Source organism: Asterias amurensis, chromosome 9, assembly GCF_032118995.1.
Source record: "Asterias amurensis chromosome 9, ASM3211899v1".
In the NCBI taxonomy this organism is placed as follows: domain Eukaryota; kingdom Metazoa; phylum Echinodermata; class Asteroidea; order Forcipulatida; family Asteriidae; genus Asterias; species Asterias amurensis.
Window position 1 is genome coordinate 620,046 of NC_092656.1, and position 16,811 is coordinate 636,856.

The 16,811-nt window shown below is 38.3% G+C and overlaps 1 protein-coding gene across 5 annotated transcripts in view; it reads right to left on the reverse strand.

Annotated features, from left to right (window-relative positions):
• Positions 1–10,358, reverse strand: part of LOC139942139 (uncharacterized) — a 43,411-nt gene extending 33,053 nt beyond the window's left edge. For 3 of the 5 annotated variants that reach the window (XM_071938864.1, XM_071938865.1, XM_071938863.1), the window contains exons 1-2: positions 10,076–10,358; positions 7,294–7,419 (exon numbers count right to left, since the gene is read on the reverse strand). In XM_071938864.1, coding sequence (XP_071794965.1) covers positions 7,294–7,419; positions 10,076–10,189 — 240 coding nt within the window. In that variant the 5' untranslated portion in view covers positions 10,190–10,358. Of the gene's footprint in view, positions 1–1,633; positions 1,935–3,775; positions 4,142–7,293; positions 7,420–10,075 lie in introns of those variants that run through there. The other 2 variants (XM_071938866.1, XM_071938867.1) reach the window with 2 other exon arrangements.
• Between the last annotated feature and the right edge of the window lie 6,453 nt (positions 10,359–16,811).

Consider the following 16,811-nt stretch of genomic DNA (forward strand, 5'->3'; position numbering starts at 1 on the left):
ACAATGTTCCAAACTCATAGAATGTTAATCAATAGGCACTTAATTATAATTAAGCTAGATTTGTAATACTAATGACATGCATTAGGCTCGGCTTGACACATGTACACACAAGCTTTTCACAGGAAGTTTGTTATCAAAAAGCAAATCTTATTTTTTGAAGCATTTAATCCTTTGAACAATCTGCAATGCATCCTGGAAAAGGGTTCAATGCTGTATCCTGAATACAACAAGCTTATCAATTTAAGTATCTTGGCTTAATTAAACATTGTTAAACTAGTTATAGCCTCACTGCATGAAGTACAGAGCTGCCAACATTTGCAAATTGCAATCACGGAAATTTTGTTTTGACAATCCGATCGAGTCAATTTAGTAACTACAGAGTCCTGCTGTACATTAATTGGGATCGAACGACTACACAAATTGGTGCTATGCTCAAACCAGCGCTGCGACTGCACCCCCCAATTCGAATACATTTCTCCTTCTTTCCAACTTTATTTTTTGCCCCACATTCCGGTGGCGGGGTCAGCCAGCTACAAAAACTAAGTCCCCGCCCTGTGGGGTAGTTAGCGCAACATGGTAGGGAATATCATTGTATCACACAGGACCAATTTTACACTGTCCACGACCAAGTCTCCCGCTAGTCCTGGGTTCCCTCGTGCTAGTCTTACAACTGATATGTGTGCATTATACGTAGAGGTGTACTGACTAACACATTTCAGCATTCAATCGGCTCACATGATAATGTTGTGCTGAAAATCAAAGCGCTGTTGGGTTTAACACCATGTAGCGAGTAACACAGAATAGGACGAAGTGTGGTTTTCAGAACAGATGTTCTAGTCAAGTGTGGATTGGGTCCCATCATGCAGCCTGGTTAACATGATTCAAATATAGTCGAGATAATAATATAAATCAGGGAACGATTTCCTCATTGGATTTCATCCAACAATTTTGCATAGCTTTTTAAGGCTGAACTAATTTTATACACATTGAATGATGAATGCTATTGAGTAGCAAATCATAATTTTTGAGTAGCAACCGAGACATTCTGTGTAGCATTTTGCTCTGCTACTATACAATAACACAAGGGAAATCGTTTGATGAAATACATGTCGACCATAAAATGTAATGTTTGTTAATGTAAAGTTTGAAAATCGGCAATGAATGTGTACCTTATTCTTACTTATCATCTCCATGTCATAACATAACAATAAATAAGACATTGATTGACAAAAAATATTATATATTATGATATATGAGATTGAGACACTGGAACACAAGAAGTCCTAAAAAATAACAACTTGTTAGCTCTCTGGACATTGATCATTGCATTCCTTGCATGGTGAACCTTGGAGAAACTTTTTCTGTTCATTCACAGGGCGGGACCGGCTTCATGCAACGCGCAAGAAAAGTAAAGGTCATTTTCAGTAACACAATCTGCAAGCCGGCCAGACATGTCACTTTGGCTCAGGGTCAACCCGTCCAAGATTATTCTTATTTTCAATAAAACACACACTAACCTTCTGTTAAAAAACTAACTGATAACAATACTCTTGGCCCTACATGTCCTACTTCTGATGTAACACACAAAGACTAAAAAGTGACAGATTTGAGAAATAAATAAACCCCGTCTTACTGCTTCCATGCGATCTTTGTATTCCTTGGCAATCCTTCTTTGCCTGTCAGCTTCATCATGGCTTTCCTCAGCTTCATTCCTCAACTGAGCCAATTTCTTCTTCAGGGTTTCCATTTTTAGTGAAGTTACTTGATACAAATCCTAGCAAAATGACTATTCCACACGTCCTCGGTGTTAGTTCCTTGTTACTGGAGCAAATAGCAGTCTAAATTCACCGGTCTTTAGCACTAAACTGAAACTCAAGCTATGGTCACACAGTGTTCATACACAGCTAGCTCGCGATAATGCATGTATTTAGTGGCACTCCCACATAACTCGCTTGTTATGCTATGCCAGTGCACAAAATCACATTACACTATGCACTGCGCCGCCATGACCACATGTACATCAGATGCCCAGTAACGGGGGTGCCACTCCCTGTTTAGTTCAGGGAATATGCTGATTAGGTTCAGCTAAAAAACACGAGTTTTTAAAAAGTGAAATATAAACACTATTCAATCAGTTACATTTTGATTTCAATAAAACAAAAATCATTTGGAAAAAAAATATTTTATAGGTTTTTTTATATATTATAAAATGCGTGTTACGCTCGATGTGTGCTCAAGGTCACATTTTAATGATGGTGTTTAATTGAATTAGTTTATAGTGTGACAGTTTGAACTGAATACAAACCTAGTGATAACACTAAACAAGAGTTCCAATAGCTTGAAAATAAATTATTTATACACTTATTTGAGTTGATTTGTTTTTCCAAAGTCTAAGTATTCCCATGTTAGACTAGGAGTGTACCCCCCTACAACCTCCCTGAAAGGTGTTTCACGGCTGAGTCACTGACCCAGATAATATTACCACTACGCGAATAAACTAGATCCAAAGCTTTTCGCATAGTTTGTTAAAATCTAGCAGTTGAAAAACAAACTGTCGTTTTATATGATTTCTTTTGCAAAACCATCTTTAAATTTACGTAAAAGCACCACAAATGAGTTCATTCATTGATGAAATATCGATTTGCGGATGAATATTCTTAAACAGGTGTTTTTTAGTTGTGATTGGTACCCGCTATGTTTCCAAAATTACAACCTGTTATTAAATTAATCAATTTTAATAAGGCAACTATGTTATTCCCCTAATGAGTGTAAACATTGTCTTTAAAGTGTAATCTTAATTGTATTTCCAGAGTTTAAAATGCATAGTGAACTAGTCAGGGAAACCCTTTGATGACAAGCTGATACTATTAATTATTATGATTCATTATGAATATTATTATTATATATATTTATTATTATAATATTTTTTTATAGCAGGTCATTATGATAATATATAAAAAAAATTATAGCAGGTCATTATGATAATATATAATAACTTTGTTTATGTGGGAATAATGAAAACCCTAGATTACATTTATTTGTTACTTAATTAAGTACTGGACACCAACCAATTTCTACCTCCATGCTCCAACCAAATGAACCAGTAGAACTTTTCTCACGAGCGCCGGCCCATCCCCAAAAGCAAAACCAGGAGCTGTAAGTTTGTTCTAAGCTCCATATAGAATTCGACTGTCAATTTCTGAAATATATATATTTCAAGAAGATGCAAGGCGGTTTTTGTTAAAATTTTTGAAGTATCGAGGAATTGGTAGTTCAAACGACAAAATATTGAATTTTTATCGCGCGACTATCATCACCGGTACTCTGTCAAAAACCACCACAAATTTAGACCGGATGACAGTGGCTTCATTTTCACGACTTTCAACACTTCCTGACAATAGTTCCAAGTGCCTCTTCCTCTATCAATACATTTAGTCAACTAGACAGATTTAGGATATCCTCTGACATTACATAATGGAGATATAGTGGCAGTCTTTGAGGCGAGAGTAGACACCGCACTGCAACCACCAGTGAGTGCAACAGGTCCCGCCTCCGCGCGGAGATACCGGAACCGACAATTGGAAGCCAATGCCCGCAATGACACGGTCATGACGGTGGTGGTAATGGGTGGTACACCGGGGTGTGTAACCATTACAATGGCCAACGAGCCACGTCAAAACCTAAATTGCAAAATTAGCACAAACTGTCATGTCACTTGCATAAAGACACCAATATTAAAATACCTCAAAATGCACAAATAAACCCATATTCTTACAATTTCCAATCGTTCTTTGTAGTCCTTGGCTATTCTCTGCTGTGCTGCAGCATTATCTTCTGCGACCTCCACCTGCTCTCTCAACGAGGCCAACTTGATTTTAATAGATTGCATTTTCCTTTTATTTTGTGGTTATTCCTCAAAGACAAGAGTTAACAATTGACACAGTTTCTCTCAGAAGGCTGAACTGAAGTATAATTCCAAAGTCAGTATCCAAACCGGACGGGTTTCTTCTCTGCCAGACTTTTAAATTTCACATCCAGTTTTTGAGGACGCGTTCCAAATTGGTACTGCAGCAGAAAAGTTGTATTGAAAACGTATGGTACAAACTATGAGTGGTGAGTTTGGGTTCTCAGTTTCAGTTCATGCACACCGTATGTACATAATACAGTCAACCGTGAAATGGCTTTTATTATCAAGCGGGTACATGACCCGGGGGTGTCACTTACATGTAACAACGGAGAGTATAATCGGAGTCAAAATCTAGAAAACTTATATTCTGTTTGAAAAACAGCAGTTGGGTTACTTTTATTTGATCGGGGCAACGATGCCCAAGAATTTATTACAAACGTAAGTTTTTTTTAATGAAGGAAAACGCACGACAAGCTTTACTTTAGATTGAATGACATGACAGTTATGGGCCTAATTGTGTTTCAACAAAACACCCGTTCCTTGAATAATAAACAATTTAGTTAAATATAACATAATATAAATCATCAAATATAGAGAATGGTAATATCTTTACGAACGGGACGATTTAAAAAGATACAACCTACTTCTAAACTTTATCACCGGAAGTTGAAAGTCTGTACTTTCGAATCCTGAACTTCAATAAATAATAACGAAACATAGCTTCATGATAATATGTAAGTTGTTGTGTTAGAAAACAAATGTCATATCAATGATTTTTATAGCTAATTATAGCTTAATGGACAAGCACGAAAGTAACAAAGTGAGAGCAACCTCTTATTTACTTTTTTATACTTTAATATGATTATTATCCAAGAACGATTCGCTATAATCATGCTATAATCATCAACATAAAGTTTAAAAGTCACTCGTTTACAAAATAGGAGCGTCTCCCCTGGGGGTGTTGCCACTGACCATATAAAGTAAAGGCAGACCACAGAAGAACTACTGACAAAGGGGGGTTGTTTCTTTAAGTTACGTAACCACAGTGGACTATGGGGAGACTTTACTAATTTGATTGTGTGAAATACTACCACATAATAATGACCCATTGTACGACATGTTGATGCATCTATTCATAGAGACACATTGGGAATGTAGTGAATGAAAATAATTAATAGTCAGTGAGTGTGTGCCTAGTACGCCCTCTTGTGTTGATGCTAAGGCAGTATAATGTTGGAGAAGGTGGCCCAAAGACGTGAGTCTTCGACTCGAGGCTCGTAAATAATACGCTGGTCGCCAGAAAAGGGCCCAAGCTATGTTTCAGAAACGCCCATTTGTGTGCTTACCAGAAAAACAATTAATGCATTAATTGTTTAAATACACCATTTTTCATGAGAAATGGTGGTATGCTACTTCATACGATCGAGAAGTTTGTGTAGTATTAGCAAGGAATTTTTACTTTATTCGCTTACACCATGGAGGAATAAATTAATTTATCTGATTATCTCACTTTTTCCTCCATGCTTACACCTAGCGCAGAAATTCGATCGGTAAAAAAACATGTAAACTTTGTTACAAAAAGTAACCTTTTCACGCCAGGGCAATTCCTTGCAGGCAAGATTACACCGACCATGATGGGAAATGTTTACACTTTGTGTCGTAAATTCCCACAAAAAACAGCATTTATATGCTATATTTCTTTCTTCTTCAGAACGTGCCCCGCCTACTTTATTAAAGTTGATAAAAATAGACGCAGACTTGTAAGTGTTTTCATTCATTGAGCTTCCAGACTCTATGGCTCTCTTATAGACACGTGTTGTCACTGGTAACTTTACATGATCCATACGCTAACTAGCGGTTTGTATTTAAAATGACTGCATCTTGTAAAATGATATTAGAAAGCGATTCGTGATGGCCTCTTCACTGCATGCACTAGGCATGGCATTGTGGGTATCAGTGCGTGTGTGTATACACATGGTAAACATGCGTGTTATCTCCCACAAACCACCACGAGACTCGCATGGCTTGCATACCATCAGGCCGCGGGTACTCTCGCCATATAAGGAGGTATGACGTCACAAGGCCACTCTTTACGCAATTTTGACTTACTATTCACATTTTGTATAGCAGCTAGTTATTAATTTCATTTTTAATAATGAAAATGTTTCATTAAGCTGGGACAAAAATGACGACCTTCAAAATCTACCACCAGAGGGTCTAAAGACAAAATACATTATTATTGTCCTTCGTCTGTCTACATTTTATAATATACAGTTACTCAACCGGTAGACTGTATCCTTCATTTCCAAATCGGAGGTTTAAACTGTGAGTCACATTCAGTTGTTTTTCATAGGCACATTTTTAAAACAATATTTTACTCTAGTTCTTGTCATCTCAGCCTCTGTAACATGCGCGCTAAGGTCATTATGGTGGCCAGGCTGGCGTGTGGTACAATTTTCTTGCCTTCTACCTCTAGGATCCCAGTTACCCCATCACGCTGGGGGCATTATACTTGGATTGAGTTTTTAGTTCCTGAGTACCACGAGTTTCCCTTTAAATAAGTCCCTGGGTGTCTCCTCCTACATCTTAAAAAATTCCTTCAGTTTTCTATCCATGGGGTTTTTTACTAGTACACTGTTTGATTTTCTGAGAGTCCAGATTCAATGAAATGAAAGATACCGTGCATGACCTCACAAACCTAAACAGCGCCCTCACTGAGGTAAATGAAGACCTATCATTGGTTGAGAGTTGTTTTTGGCGCGTGCACTTTTCGCCAGTGCTTTACCTCATCTTGGCAATGGCGGCCAATTAATGCAAGGGGTCTATTATACTGCTTGCTGGATAGAGGTAGGGAATACCAGCTCATCACAGCCTGTTTGGTGATTTACATAAACCTCAAATAAAATCTCAACCCCTGAGATACTAACTGTGACGGACGCCATTTTCCTTTGAGCTTCCGTTTGCCATTCTCGCTCATCATCCAAGCACCCTGATCCTCCGAGATATGTCGTATCCAAATCGGTGACTACAGCTACTTTTCGGCATGGTTTTATGCTGCCCACAGTTTTGCTCAGCAGGACGTCCTACTTCAAGCATGATGATGCAGCCATAGCCGTAGCAGGGATAGCCATAGCCGTAGCAGGAATCCATAGCCGTAACAGGGATAGTTATAGCCTTAGCAGGGATAGCCATAGCCGTAGCTGTAGTTACCAATGCGGACACAGCCTTTCAAATTGGCTATGCTAAAAAACAGGTAACCAACAAAATCTTAATTGTTGGTTCCCTTATTATATTATTATGCTCAGCTAATGAATCAATTTAACATTCTTTCTACACACCGAGGGTCTGCAGCTATAAGGCCGCATGGAATAATAATGTATACTTACTGCTGCCTGTGCTTTCTCGGCCTCCTCGAGCTTGTGTTCGTTGGTCGTCAGCTTGTCCTGAACCTGGTCGAGTTCACTCTCGATGGTCTTCATCTTAGACTGAAGTTCCTTGATCTCATCTTGGGCCTGAAAAGAAAAGAAAGCAAACGATAAGAGGGTGAATAACAAGTCGAATTTCTGGGTCAATATGACCCGGAATCTGTCTCAAAGTGAACCCTTAATGAGTCAAAAAAACGGATAATCCGAGGAACAATCATACTTTCTGGTTATTATAATTGATATCATTGATGACCTTTGACCTTGCCAGCAGGCACACTCAATATCAATAATAACCCACACTTTAAAGGTATAGCTGATCTTAAACATGAACTTTATATTAAACAATAATGACCGACTAAACAGACAAACAAAACAAGCAACAGCGGTCTGTACAATTTTATTATTATGGTCTTGAACTCAATGCATTCTTATTGTCAGTTATTCTTAAAAATGACTTCCAGGCACACGTGGTATCTCGAATTACAGTGCACACTATTTCGTATGCAGGAAAACACAAAGGAAGACTGGTGTCAAATATATTAAAGGCAGGATATACTTTTGGTAACGTATCCTCACGTGGTGTACATAAGAGAACAAATCTTTAAAATATTTTGCCTCAATTGGCCATTGAATTTTTTTGCAAGAGAACTGTGGTTTCAGATGCCTGAGAAAGCCTTCATGCTAACACTAACCGCATATGTAACTGTACATAAAATGAAAAACTTTTGAAAAGGTGTGCTTTTTAAAACCATTTTGTGAGTCCGGGGAAACTAGTAAAAAATCATACATAAATTTCAGCTTGTTAACATAATATTGTCTTTAAATTTGGTTGCAACAACCAACATTAACTGTAAAAAAAAAAAAGTTTTAAGTAGATTTTATTTTTTTAATATTTCATTTCATTTCAGATGGAAATATTATTTCACAGAAACAATGATTATAGTTTGAACTACATAATCAAAGATGATTGTTTTACCCTAATACCAATCATGTAAAAAACCTTTAAGGAATCTGTCCAAACGGATACACAACTTTATTTTTGAAGTCTCTCGACGGGGTATCACTAATTTATACCCCAATATGGATAATAGAACCCCGAACAAGATATACTTTGATACTTTGTGTTTAGTAAAAAGACAGAAAAGAAGAACGAGATTATATACAAGGGGTGTCGTTGCATTGTTTCCCGATTCATACAGGGACCATTGAAGACCTAATTAGGACAAAGAGCGTTTCAAGTTAGGGGCAATACAAAAATAAATAAAACAAAACTGGAAACATTTTGACCAAGTTGAAATTAATTTTAATAATGTATAGTTAATTACTTTTCTCCTAATTTTTTTCTTATATGAGATGTCTCTTAAACAAATAAGGCATATCCTGATTCATGATTTATAAAGTACCACGACAAATTAATTGGCTAATTAGAAAACAGCAACCAGATTTGCATAATCAAAAGTCATGGTAAACCTTGAATGATAAGCAACAAACTTATTTACACATCGACTTATTATAATTGGAATTTGAACAATATTATCAAAGCATCCGACTTTGGGACATTGGGCAAAATGGTGAAAATCATTGATGGCTGCCAAATCGAAAAAAAAGTGCATTTTTTTTTACAATAATTTTTTTAAATTACTGGAATCAGTTTAAGCAACATAAAGTGTCTTGAATATGACGCTTTAGATGATCCATCGATTGTGAAATAGAAAGTATCGATTAAAATAATTGTTCATTAAATGGCCGTAGAGCTATATTTATTTGGGCATGGAATGTTGACTGGTATGCGTGGTATGTGCCCCGTTTGGGCACGTGCTGTACATCCTTCATTGGCGACACGCGACTGCACTGGCCGCTGTAGTACGACGACTGTTTTATGTCGACTAAAACAACCACACGATTAAACTTGGAGGGGGTGGGGTGCTGGGGTTGGAGTACATGTTTTCATTTCTAAATTTATATAATGGAGCTCTTTTATTTCTTGACGCAAGAAAAGTTAGAAATTATGTTTCGTTTTCACACGAAAATTCCTTGGCTCGTATGAACAAATTTCCGCTATTAAAGTTGTTTGTGCTTCATTTTTTAATTTTCACAATAAAAACACTTCCGTACTGTCACATTCATGGTATTATTTTTGTTTTCTTAATCACGTCTGGCCATCCAAGGACAGAAGTCACTTGGGTTTCGTGGCTGACTTAACAACCCTCTCAGTTCTTTCTTGAACAAAAGGTAAAGCTGCAGGTTTTTTTTATGACAGCTATAGACCACAACCTTGGTGGCAATGCTTGTTATGGTCTGGTTAAACATTCCCAAACTCCCATAGCAAACAATACACACAGAATGAGGCCCGTGAAAGGTCGGTGTTTTTTCGGTGTCACCAAATCACTTCTTCCGGCAATAACTCCAGGAAGGTTTTCTTGTGAGTCATAACATACTTTCTCCTGTACATGTAATACGTGCCAGGTCATTAAAATGGGGCCTCAGAAATCATTCATTCTTATGCAAAGTATTCAATGCATTTATGTAGAGAGAGAGAGTACACTTTAGTTTCTTTGCCAAGTTACAAACTGTCAGTGAAAGGATGGTGGATCTTCTTTACGAAGTTACAAACTTTCAGTGAACGATTGGTACTTGTGTGGAGGGGTACCTTTTTGACACAGTAATAACACACATGTATTGTCTACGAGAAGTTAAGTCTCTCTCTGAACTTGGTTATCTCATTTTGAAAGTGAAAACTCACCGCCTCTTCCCTCTCCTTAGCCGCTCTCATCTCATTCTCAGCGGTATCCTTCCCATCCAAGGCATTCTCCTTCTCCAGCTTCAAAGCTTGCATCTTTTTCTTGATGGCCTCCATTTTGGTAGTATGTGTTTCCGGGGACTCTCAACGACGACGAAAGAAAGGAAGAAGCGGCAGCAAGGCGAGTGGAGCTTGGAATGTACAGTCGGCTTACTCCGATCAAGAAACTGGTCAGGCTAGACGGACGAACCTTCGCGAGTGCGCGGAATGTCAGGGGTGTTCTTGCAGTAGACAAGATGTGAAGTTTTCGTCTCCGAGCTGATGACCTTATGCTTGGTGTACACTGCGATTGCGCAGTGCGTCACGTGCTACGCGCAGAGCCAATGGAATGCGAGAAGTAAGAAGCCTTCTCTGGCACTCGGTGAATGAAGGCATTTGTACTATGACGTGCGGTTGATGGTCCCATAACGTGTTGTCGGTACGGATATAACATTCTCTGGCCCGCCATATAAGGGAGTCCCTTAGCTTGCGGATATTAACACATACATACATACACACACATAAACCATGCATAGACCAAGTCCAATATTTGCGTAAAAGCCTGTGACAAAGGAGCCATAATTGATATAATCCTTAACGAATAAAGACCAAGTTATTTTACAAAGTCAAACTATGGTGATTTACTGAAGCATTGTCACAATTATTTTAAATTATATCCCAAAAGTCCATGTAGGAAGTGATGGTGTTACATGGAGGAAGGTGTTACTTTTGTTTCAATAATGATATCACTTTTAGAGGTACCGCGATGTATACAAAGCCATAAAAAAGAAAAAACGAAGAAAAAGACAACAATTCAGCCAAAGAGTTGCCCCAGAAACCCCTTTCCAATTCGTGATGGTTGTACAAAAAACCCATCAATTTCACAAAATCGCCAGCAAGTGATGAAAGTTGTCCAATTGAGGACCTCCATGTTCGGCCATAAATAATTTGTCACTATTTATGATCGCAGCTGATGTTGCGCAAGCAGTCATTTCCCCATCTCGTATTTATTTACAATTATTCTTTCTTTCCAAAGTTGTTCTATGTGGATTTTGATGTCAACACCTGCTAATTTTTCTGGGGTAAAAACACCCATGAGTTGCATTTTACACCGAATGGGAAATGATGCCGATTTGAGGGAAGTTATGTTTTCCAAGTCTCTATTGAAGTTTGAGGCAACACAGTCTTTTCTTTTAGGTTAGATCAGTAAAGCCCGTACACAAACCTTGTTTTGACCTGGCCTTCCGGTTGTGTGTAGGTTAAATATCTCAGGACATAATAGGAATTCAAATAATTCACAAATAAAAATATGAAATTCATAAATAGAAAGAAAAAGTATACAGACAAAAATCACATGTTTTCTCCTTTTTTTGCAAAACAGGGGAGCACCATTTTCGTACCTTGTGGTAATATTGTTCAAACTCCATTCATAAGAAGAAATTACAAGACTGTGATAAAAACAAACACAATAACACGCAAGAAATGAAAGCCTAGAGTTAAATAAAAAAATCTTCCACCATGGCATGAACCGCGAGCGATGACAAACGTTTCCACCACAATAATCTACGAAAGTTAAGATATATAATTGCCGAAGGACGGGATACCTTTTTGAAAAGAAATTACTTAACATTTGAAAGTTATAATGAAACATCGGATAACACATTGTGGCCATGCTTGAGTTATAATAAGGTGCAATTTAAAGTTAAGGTATTATTATTAAATAAGATATCAGTTAAAGTATCAGTTAAGAGAAATCTAATAATATAAGTTAAGGTGTGAGTTAAATTGGTTAAGATTAGTTTGAATTGTACTTGTAAGAAGTTAAGATTTAAGTTAATAAGTTAAGATAGTTGTTCGGGGTACCGACAAATCAGTCAATATATAAAGTTAAATTTCTCCAAGAAAAACAAATCTACGCTACAGTCCAACTTTAAAATCTAGTTAACCAATTAAAGTACAATGTTGAAACAACTGCAAACTAGATTGACATGATACGAGTCTTCAGCACGTTCTTGGTTCAAGTTGAGTATCACACTGAGGTGTGTCCCACTGAGAAGCGATCAAGCGGGGTGGTCTACTGCCTAGGCCTGCCTAGGCCTGCCTATGTCTGTTTGGTCGGCCGAGCTGGCAAAAGGCCATGATGTCGGGGAAAACTGCTTCACCGAGCTGGGGATCTGCTCGCGCCGTTTAACACTTCAGATACACCGTTTGGAAATGAGTTCATTACGAGCTCAAGTATCTCTTATCATGAAGCCACTTACAATTGCATCTAGTTAAAACCAACTAGCTGGGGCTGATGATGTTGGAGAGTCACCACGCTGTGGTCTGGACCTTTAACCTGATTTAAAGAGAGAGAGAGAGAAAAACCGCCGCTGCAAAGCTATACATTTATTTATAACACTGCAGCCCCCGCTCGTGAAGCAATATAAATATAGATCCACTGATGTGGTCATACATAAAATTATTAAGCATATAAATAACAACGTCGCCTCACAAACAACGGTCAATTGGATTTTAGATATATTTTGGCTGGGGCTGGTCCCACCCATAGATAGGATTCGTAAATAAATAGCACAAAATGTCAGGTCTCAAGTTAGGCCAGGCCTGAGCCTAACTGAATATTGGGGTTATGCTGAGCAGAGTTGTGCGGACATCCGGTCTTGTACACAGAAGAAGGACGTAGAGAAAAGTTGAACTATACAATCAATAATGTACAACATTGTGTTTCGTGAAAACTGTGCGCGAAAGTTTTATCAAGTTTTCTGCCATTCGTCATTACAGGAAGGTAAATTCTGCAAGAAAATGGAAAAAACATGGGGGGAAAGACCAGCCACAAAAATGTAACACTAATTCTTCTGGTCATGGGCTATATACTCGGTCAAAAAAAAGGTACTTTGTGTTTCTGGAAGAGGGCGTAGGCAACATAGCACTTGTACACCCTTCGGGCACTCGATGTACACCGCTGAATGTGATGGATTAATTTTAATTTAAACCAGAAGAAAAGACAAATTAATACCCTGACTTGTTTCTCTCCCTTTAAGAGCATGTGGTTTTATATATTGATGAATGAAGAGACCTTGGGACTGTAATACACAAAGAATCTTCATTCAGTCGGTGCCAAGGTAAATCAGCCACTTGGGCCAACTTGGCAGTAATTCTATATCAGTTGGGTAAGTAGTCGTTAAATCACTTTGTAGTAAAGTCACGCATGAATGTACGCTCTTAGTCTTAGAAAAAATCTTAGGCCTAAATTGTCAATTACAAGAATGACCAAAAGATGATGAAAATCTAGCTCGAACTGTACTTAAACATAGTAGTGTTCGTGAGTAATACATCGCAGCAATCAGTTGTTTTGTATATTGTTATAAATTCGTTAAAAATGTTAGTTTGTGCTAAATATTTTCGCTGCCGAACCCATATGGTTTTTGTGTATTTTGCATAATTAACTACGGGTGACGTCTGAGAGATAATAGACAGTGGCAAACTTGGAATCAAGAACAGCATGCTCACTTTCGCATATCTAATTATGTGCATATTTGGTGATGTAACTTCCTCCCAAAAGACACTGGGACAGACAAAGAAGACGAGGAAGGAATAAGAAGTAGAAAAAAGCTTGAAGACACACAAGAAGTAGAGAGTTATGTACATTTAACATTGTAATGATTATTCTTTGAATGGAAAACCAAATGGCGAGGATCAAGTTAAATGTCAGAGTGTGAAAGGGTGTCCATGGTCACGTCTACTAGATCTGGAGTAATGTAACAGCAAAACACTAAAGTCCTCTTCATCCAAACGAACATGAAAGTATTTCATAAATGCTTTCCCACCCTCCCCATCTATCACATTGAGATTTATATATCGACCTTAAAACATACTTAGATGAAATAGCAGTTGAGACATTCTTACATTGGTGACATGTTCGTGAAACCTAATTCTAATGGTGTCGATGTTTGCGAGTGAAATGTGCAAACAGTTTGGAAGTGTTCTCTGAGCTTTGGGAATATGTATGTATTATAAGTGAGTATCAAGATTTCATATTTGTTTGGAGGTGTAATTGTCATTGTGTCTTTGTATGTATAGACCAAATGCAAATGGGGGAAAACGGCATACAAATCAGTAAGGACTCGAACCAACACCAGCCTAATTTTGAGCAAATTCATTAATAAGGGACTTTTGGTGACGCGTGGCAGCGGACTTTACCTGAGAAGTTTTTAAAATCTCGGCTTAGGTTCGGGCTCTGTTTGATGTTATTGTTGGAAACACAGTGCAAAACGTAGCTGCTCCAAAATTGACGACGGAGCCCAACTGGACCTTGTAGCCCAATTGGGAAATTTGAAGACCCCAGATTAATTCAGTGTAACTGCGCATGGTCAGAACTATACTCTGCTGCCACCTAGTGTTCAGAAGTCCGACTCTAAAAACCTTGGACAAATTTAAGACAAGTTGTTTCAAACGTTGTTAAGATCCAAAACTGACCATGAGCGGGTTATTCTAACCCATATACGAAACTCGCCCGAATGGGAACCGGATTCTTGGCAGGACATTTTCGATTTGGGATGTTCTGACAAAGTAATTGTAAAACAGTGTGCATTACTTAAAGATGCACTGTCACAAAATTTACTAAAATCTTTATAAAAAAGAAAAGAAAAAGAATAAAAGCAAAATGACAAAGTAATTCATGTTTGAACTTGTGACTTTTGTGCCAAAGTGCAGCTTTAATTATACGGCGCAATATTGTCTAGGCTTCTGAGATAGAGGATGTCATTTTGCAATGCATTCCAACTGATCAGACGGATGTTTCATGCAGCGATAACTTAATGTTAACCAAACGCTGATAATCTATCACTGACTGGTGGATAGCACTGGAGTTGACTATTAATAGATGTGTAAATCTCTGGGATTCCAAAAGAAGGACACAGTACAGCAGCAATGGTTGAAGAACTAGAACTTTGCATCAACGATTTGTTTGTAAAATTCCTGATGCCGGTGATGAGGATGGACTACATCTGATTTTGTGTTGAACCATATTTCCTCATTTAATTACAGACCTTATTAATAGAAAGCTTAGAAAAGTCAGATTGTTAACGAGCAACAAACATTATGGACGATTTGGCGAGAAAATTCCTTGCGAAAAGACGACCGCCTTTTTAGTTCAACGGCTCGAGTGAAGCCTACGAGGTCAATCTCAGCTCAGGGTAATGTTGTAGGCCTATTACATTTTCAACATTCATGTTAAAAGCAGCTGCGCCCAAAAGCGCCCACTTAAAGGGCATTTTGGAACTTGAACTGGCTTACGATGAGATCAATGCCTCGGGAGGAACACACACGGCTTGAGTGAAGCCTATACAGCTTCAAATACAAAAACCAGGGTAGTATTCATTATATAGTTTTTTATTTTATTTTAACGTCAGATGTGCCTTCACACCTCAAAATCTTGAGAACACCTAATAAGTTGAGAACACTTCGAGAGGACGTAAAAATCTCGACAACACTTATAAAATAAAGGCGAAGAAATCTCTAGAACTCTTTGACCATAATATGAGAGAAAAACTAGACGAAAATCTAGACATTAATGTGAAACACTACGAGAGGATCAAAGACGCACATAACTAGAGAACAATAGGCATGATGAGCACTATATGAGAAATATAGACGCAAAACACTACAGAACACTCTTCGAGAATATTAAGAGCTGTTGGGCTTCTGAAAAGATGCTTCAGAAAGACTGTGAGAGGCTTGAGCGGAGCCTACGAGTAGAAGTTCATCTTAAATCAGTTTCTCATAGCATTTTCAACATTCACTTCTCATAGCAGCTGCGACCAGACGCAAATTAGACACAAAGTCCACAGGAGAAGGGAATTTCTTTCCCAGAGCATCTAATGGGACTTGAAGAGACGAGCGCGAAGTATCGACAGCTGACGCGTGGGGGGCAGCGGGCCCGTGCGACCCACGGCTGTAACCGATATGAGGGCCTGACACAGCATGGTCACGGTGACCTCTCGTGGCAGCAATTAAAGACGACCTACATCCCTCCGAAAAAAAAATCCAGCCGAATCAATCTAAAGTATGCAAGTGCCTAGGTGATTTTATCGTCGTAATTGTTTAAAACCCACATATACACGAGTGTGTTAATTAGGCCCAAGACAACTTATTAAATCAACCTTAATATTGATCAATTCCATGTTGGTCAAACCATGGAGGCATGCAGAAATACTTCTACCTAAAAAGCACCCAAAACAAGCTAAATGGGCACGTCAACCGACGCCGAAAACAACAAAATAAATGTTGTTTTTATCCCGAGGTTTACTAGTATAAACTTTTTAATACAACTTTTTTCTTGGGGGGGGGGGGGGCGGGGGAGGGGGCACCGGCAAATTTTTCCATTGGCTTTGGCTTGTCCAGCCAGTCCTATCTGACAACGGGCGCATTCGGTGCGGGGCTCAAATGAAAGGGACGGATGCTAAGCTGGAGCTTCAGATGTGATGTAGTATAATTTCTTTATGACCATGGACCCATTATTCTGAGTTTTTTTCTCAAGAATGTTAACACCCTTATAACTGATATCATGCCTTAATTTCCACGACACACGTTGTTTCATTTAGGCCCTATCAATTTAAAATTAGTGGCACTCAATTTCGTGTAAGTGGATACTTATCACCGTAACAGCTAGGCCTATTTCAAAGTGGGACTTGACAAACTT